This window comes from Pithys albifrons, chromosome Z (genome assembly GCF_047495875.1).
Source record: "Pithys albifrons albifrons isolate INPA30051 chromosome Z, PitAlb_v1, whole genome shotgun sequence".
NCBI classification, from domain to species: Eukaryota; Metazoa; Chordata; class Aves; order Passeriformes; family Thamnophilidae; genus Pithys; species Pithys albifrons.
In genome coordinates, this window is record NC_092497.1 from 75,074,836 (window position 1) to 75,081,647 (window position 6,812).

The 6,812-nt window shown below is 41.6% G+C and overlaps 1 protein-coding gene across 1 annotated transcript; it reads left to right on the top strand.

Moving 5' to 3' along the window:
• Window positions 1–11: 11 nt before the first annotated feature.
• RMI1 (RecQ mediated genome instability 1) lies at window positions 12–6,534 on the top strand. Its single transcript, XM_071580499.1, has 2 exons — window positions 12–218; window positions 2,611–6,534. The coding sequence occupies exon 2, from the start codon at window positions 2,637–2,639 to the stop codon at window positions 4,518–4,520; it is 1,884 nt and encodes a 627-aa protein (XP_071436600.1). The 5' UTR covers window positions 12–218; window positions 2,611–2,636; the 3' UTR covers window positions 4,521–6,534.
• Window positions 6,535–6,812: the final 278 nt, after the last annotated feature.

A 6,812-nucleotide genomic window follows, 5' to 3' on the forward strand; every position in this document is an offset into this window, starting at 1 on the left:
AGTCGGGGCTCGGCCCTCCCGCACACCCCGCACGGCGAGTCGGGGCTCGGCCCTCCCGCACACCCCGCACGGCGAGTCGGGGCTCGGCCCTCCCGCACACCCCGCACGGCGAGTCGGGGCTCGGCCCTCCCGCACACCCCGCACGGCGAGTCGGGGCTCGGCCCTCCCGCACACCCCGCACGGCGAGTCGGGCTCGGCCCTCCCGCACACCCCGCACGGTGAGTCGGGTCTCGGCCCTCCCGCACACCCCTCACCTCCCTCACACCCCTCACCTCCCCTCCTCAAACCTGAAAAGAACAAAAAACCCGAAAATACAAACATGGTGCAGCTTAGATATTCTTACAGTCATCTGCCATGTGGCTGAAGGGGAGCTGGGGGATGTAATTTTTTTCCGGATTCTAATAAGGCTTTTGATCCTGTCCCTCACAGAGTCCTTCTGGACAAATTGTTCAGCTGTGGCACGGATGTGTTTATGGTGTGCTGGGTGAAGAATTGGCTGCATGGCAGGGCTTTGGGGGCTGTAGGACATGGGCCTACCTCTGGCTGGTGCTCACTTCAGTGCCACTTCTGTTCACCGTGTCTATCAATGGTCTGGATGCAGGAGCTGAATGCACCATTGGCAAGTGTGGTGACCAAACTGGAGAGTGCTGTTGACTCTCGTGAGGGACAGGAACTTTGCAGGATTATCAGTGCAATTGTGGGCAACCATCAGTGACAAAAAATTCAACAAGAACAAATAGCAGATTCTGCCACTGGGATGGAGAACTGCTGGATGTGAGTGTAAACTGTGAGAGGCGTGTCTGGAGAGCAGCCCTACAGAGGGATCTGGGGGTGCTGGTTGGCAGCAGCTCGGTGTGAGGCAGCAGAGTGCCCAGGCAGCCAGGAGGGAAAACCCCATCCTAGAGTGCATCAGACACGGCATCACCAGCTGCCAAAAGAGGGGATCATCCCGCTGCACTCAGCCGTGGTGCAGCCTCACCCTGAGTCGTGTGTGCAGAGCTGGGCCCCACAGTTTGAGAAGGATGTGAAGGTCCTTGAATGGTCCACAGGAGGGCAACACCACTGGTGGAAGGGCTGGAAGGCATGTCCTGTGAGGAGCAGCTGAGGATCCTGCGTCTGTCTAGTTTGGAGGGAGGGCTGAGGGGTGATCTCATTGCTCTGTACAGCTTCCTGAGGAGGGATGTGGAGAGAGAGGTGCTGATCTCTTCCTGGGGTCTGGTGTAAGAACACCTCAGTGGTTCAAAGCTACATCAGGAGAGGTTCAGACTTGACTACAGGACTAATTTCTTTACTAAGGGCAATGAAGCTGATGAAAGGTCTAGAGAGCAAGTTATACAAGAAGCAGCTGAGGGAGAAGGGCTGCAGAAAAGGAGGTCCAGGGGAAACTATCACTCTCCACAACTGCCTGAAAGGAGGTTGTAGCGAGGCGGAGATCAGTCTCTTTGAGGACATGGCCTCAAGCTGTACCAAGGGAGGTTCAGGTTGGACATCAGGAAGAAGTTCTTCACTGAAAGGGTGTTTAGACATTGGAACAGGCTGCCCAGAGATGTGATGGAGTCACCATCCCTGCCAGTGTTTGAGAAAGGACTAGATGTGGCACTTGATGCCATGGCCTAGTTGACATGTTCAGTCAAAGGTTGGACTTTATGATATTGGAGGGCTTTTCCAACCTCAGTGAATGTACGATTCTAGTAGTGTGATCTAACACTGAAACAGGCTTCCTGGAGAATTATCTCATGCCCCAAACATCTCAATGTTTAAGATGCATCTGGACAATATACTTAATAACATCCTTTAACTTTTGGTCAGCCCTGAATTGGTCAGGTTGTTGGACTATATGACTGTTTTAAGTCCTTTCCAACTGGAATACTTCTGTTCTATTCTGGTTACGTTTAGTTCCTGAACTCGCAAGAAGCTAGAGCTTATTAGCAACTGATGTCTCTGTTATGGTAGCTGCCAAGACTTAGTGCTATTGCAGCTGAACCCTGGACTGTATCTCTAGATAACAATGTTTCAAGCTAACTTTCTGTTGTAAGGTAAAAACTTTCATCCAGTTACAGACTGAAAGTCACCCCTCTGATACAAGTGCTGCTGATAGACCCCAGCTTGGTTCTGTAGAGCCTCTTCTCTTCATAACAGTGCTGGTGAAGTGTGTAACATTCAGTTATACACTTCATATATATAACAATGCAGGTCAATTTCTAAAGTCAGTGGAGTGTTAACAGCAGCACCCACAGAAATAAAGCAGTAAAACACAGAGGACATACATTTAACAACTTAATTCTGTTCTAGTTTGGGTTTTTTTGTCCATTCTCTTTCCATGCATAAGATGGATTTCAGTTACAGGTTTCTAATTAAATCAACAAAAAAGAAGTCAGAGCACAGTTGCTTATATAAATTTCAATATATGCCTGATATTTTGTACGTACTTCCTGATAATTGCACATATTTTTATGCTGATTGAAATGTTAAATGTTGGAAATGCATGTGAGTTTTAGTATCTACATAGATGTTTTTAATTGAAAATTTCCATATACCATGAGCATGAGACTTGTCATAATTTCAGCTTTTGTCAGAAGAGTAAATGTGTGGTTTTGGATTCTGTTTTAGGGAATTCACTCTTACCATAAAAGAAAATGTCTACATCTAACATTGCAGCAAGAGTGGAAACCTGGCTTTCATCTACATGGCATGTTAAAGTTCCTTTGACATGGCTGGAAGCATGTATTAATTGGATCCAGGAAGAAAATAATGGTGGTGATTTAAGTCAAGCTCAGATTAACAAGCAAGTATTTGAACAATGGCTTCTTACTGATCTGAGAGACTTGGAATATCCCATTTTGCCTGACTGCATCTTGGATGCTCCCAAAGGAGAGTTGTCAGGCTTCTACTCCATACAGATTGATTCATTGGTTGATGTTAGCCAGCCAGCATATTCTCAGTTGCAGAAGCTAAGAGGGAAAAGCACTGTAAATGAAGAAGTAACAGCCAGTACTCAGACATTTCATAAGCCCTGGGAAGCAAAGCCTACTCGAATGCTGATGCTACAACTAACTGATGGAATACATCAAATTCAGGCCATGGAGTATCAACCAGTGCCTGTCCTCTGCAGTAATCTTCCTCCTGGAACAAAAATCACTGTACAGGGCAATATTGCATATCGTCTTGGAGTCCTTCTGCTTAAACCAGAAAATGTGAAACTGTTGGGGGGTGAAGTGGATACTCTTCTTGAGGATTATTCTCAGGAAAGAGTCCTTGCTAGATTAATTGGAGAAACTGAAACCCCTAATTCAGTTGGACAAACTGGTCACGAACAGATTTCTTCCAGGCCTGTGGATGAATTAGAACAAACTCTTGGCCCTTCAGATGAAGAACTTCTAGCCAGTCTTGATGAAAATAATGAATTTCCTTTAAACAATGGAACATCTGTAGAAAGCGGATACTGCAGCAGAAGCAACAATTTTAGTACAGCCTCAGGTTCACTGACTGCACACAATGGAAATGTTTTGATAGAGAGATCTGGAAGCCCTTTGCCTCATTCAGATGAACAAGTTTCACCACCCATAGAACATGCTGATGGCTTTTTAAATGACTTTCCTTTAGAAGATGACTTTCTTCTGGAAGAAGAGATGCAAAGAGAGCTGGAAGAAGTGCCACCAGTGGTCATGGACAGAAACGTAGATTTAGTTACTGAAAGACTTCCACATACATCTAGAAGGTCGTGCAATTCATCTTTAAATGGCTCTTATGAGAAAGGTGATATGAATGAAAGAGATAAGCCTGTGGAAACTACCAGCAAGGAAAAGAATTTTGGAAGAACAGTATTTGGTGAAGACAGAAGTGGTATGAATAGCTTTTTACAGCAAGAAAATATACATCAGACCTGCAGTTCTTCAGATTTGTCTTTGGAAAATGCTCCTGAAGAAGGGAAAAATGATGCAGACTTAGGTGAGAGCAGATGCAAAGCCCAACACACTTCTGACAGCAGGATGTTAAGTGATGATCCTGTATTTTTCACAAAAACTGATCCAGAAGCAGATCAGCAGAAGACTAATTCACAGACCTTTCCTTGCAGAGCAGTAGAGGCAGATTTAGATTTAGATTCTCCACCTTTCACATATATTTCCCTTCTCCTTGCAAAGAAACCAGAAACTATTACAATTCTGAAAGTTAAATGTTTTATTGTTACTCTCACTGGAAACCTCACAAACAGCAATGGATTCTGGGGTATAAAGGCAAAAATTTCTGATGGTTCTGCTTATCTTGAAGTAGATTTTGCTGATGGTATTCTAACAAGCTTGATTGGCTTTTCAGTCCCTGAAATGAGTAGGCTGAAAAAGGATCCAGCTTTACGTCTAAAGCTTAAGGATGGTTTAGAGAACTGTCAGAAACAACTGATAGACCTCTGCTGTTTGATGACTATTGAGTATAATCCATTCCAGTCTAAAACTACTGTATTAATCCTCCAAGATGCTGATGCAAGGCATCTAAAACAATTGAAGAATCGTTTAAATAAGTAACATGTGCAAACCTCTACACTATGTATTAGGAAGCATTTAAGTCAGATTTCCCCTGAGGGACTGTTGCAAGTTAAATTTTAAAGTTAAGTGGTACATCTTTTATTGGGAATTGTAACAGAAATGTGAGAGAGGAGATAGCTTGTTGGAGCAAAACCGGGCAGTTTGTTTCTTATGATGAAGCTTTCAAGTATTTCTGTCTTGATTTAAAACAGTCATATAACATTTTCATTCTGCAGAATCCTGTGTGTTATGTGCTGGTAATCCAGCATAGCAAAATCTTTCAGGCACCGTATAACAATGAATAAACCATCTCATTATTATACTTTTTTCAAGTACTTACCTGATTTTTAAAAGAAAGGAGACTCTCAGTCTTTCAGATTTTCTTCTAAATGTTCAGGTGTGGGGGAAAAAAACCCAATTCTATGCAAACATGAGATGAAAACACGTGTGCATTTTTAAAAGTAATTGAAAAGGAGGTCAAATATTTTAAAATATTTTATTCCCAGAATTGTAACATCTGGGGATTCTGTTTTTTGTCATGTTGATGTTAATCATTGCTAATAGTTTTGAACCCACAGGCAAATTTATTCCTTAACACTTCTGATTACTTTTCTAACCTTTTTACAGAGTATTCAAATACTTATGCTGCAAACTTGCTGTATGGTATATTTAATGTTGGTTTTAATTTTGATTATTTTTTATTTTTAATTTTGACTTCTAAAATGTATACAAATAAATATATCAAAGTTTTCATTTAAAGTTTGATGGAAGCTGTTTAGTCACTTTAAATTAAAATTTGCATCTTACTGGGTCTATAGAGTATCAGAAATTATTTGATTAGGGTTTTTGTTGTTTTTACTTCTTTCCATCCTTTCCCCTTATTGTTTCGTTTTGGAGTTGTTTGTTTTAGTGATGGGGTTTTATTTGTTTGTTTGTGTTTTTTCCTTTGGTTGGTTTTCCTGTGAAATTAGAAGAATTAAAATTCTGCTAGGAGTAGGGGGACCACTGACAGGAGCAGTCTGTACAGTGTTGATAGTGCTTGCAAAGAATGTAAAATTGGTGGCCAAGAGAGGGATTTTTTCAATCAGCCTGTCACTATCTTTTCTCAGAGCCTTTTTTTTCCTGAACAACGTCTGTTAGACTATTGAGAATTGCTGTGAGAGTATATCAGTATTGCTTTTATAACCCATCCTGAACTGAGAAACACCTTTGAAACTCCAAGGAAAACTACAGGTAATTTGCTAAGTAAGGTAAAAATGAAGGGAGGTAGAAATCTTGAGGTTTTTGATGCTTGAGGCATGAGGTGTTTAGGTTTTATTTTACATTTTAGAAACACATTAATTCCTGTGTCCCCTTCCTTCATCTCCTTGCTTTTCCCTCCCCACTTTGAAGAGAACTTGAGCAAATTATAATACATTGAGTCACCTTTGGGTTTATTCTGAGGCTTTTGGGAATTGCAGATCATTCAGAACTGTAACAGCAAAAGCTTTTGCCTGTGTGGAACTTAATTGCTGGTTCTTTAGTTCTTTTCAGCTTATTAGTAGGAAACTGACCAAGCTTTATTTCATATATTCCCCGTGGAAGGTAGTAGAGCTGACTGTAAACTTTTAGTGCAGTTTTATGGAAATATTTCTCCTATAATGAGTTAGGAAGCCTCCTTTGAAGTTTTTGCCTTGCCGCTGATGCCTAAGGATTTTAGTGCATTTTTGTAGATCTTTAGAACCATATAAGCTGCATAGATTCTTCTAAGTTGCTCACATCTTAAAGATACTAAAGGATCTTTCTCACAAATTGTGAGTTTTCTCCTACCCTGCCAAGGCCATGGTGTTTGTGAGAAGCCACCTGTAGATAGCAAGAAGACAAAACACAAGAAGGCCGGCATAGAGATCCTGGAAGATCTCCAAGGGACAGTTCTGAAGACCCCAATGGGTGGGGCACAGAGGGATATGAGAATCATGGTTGGTTATTGATATTTCCTATGTACATTACTAGAGAGGTTATAAAATTTTAACATTCCTGGTCACGTGTGTGCAGACCTTCTGCTGTGCACCTTAGAAGCTTCTATTAAAGGTAACCTGTATATCTTTCTCTTAAAACTGTTTTCATGTGTCTGTTTTCAAAGGAATAGGCAACACCATGTGAAAAGATAGGAGTCCTTAAAGTTCAAAACACAGGAATAATCCACAGGTTTTATTCTACTTGTGCAAAGCAAGAGGAATGTAATTCAAAATACAAAATTAAATTAAATGCTGTGTTTGGTTTGGATGATGAAGTCACACCCGTTCCTTTTTT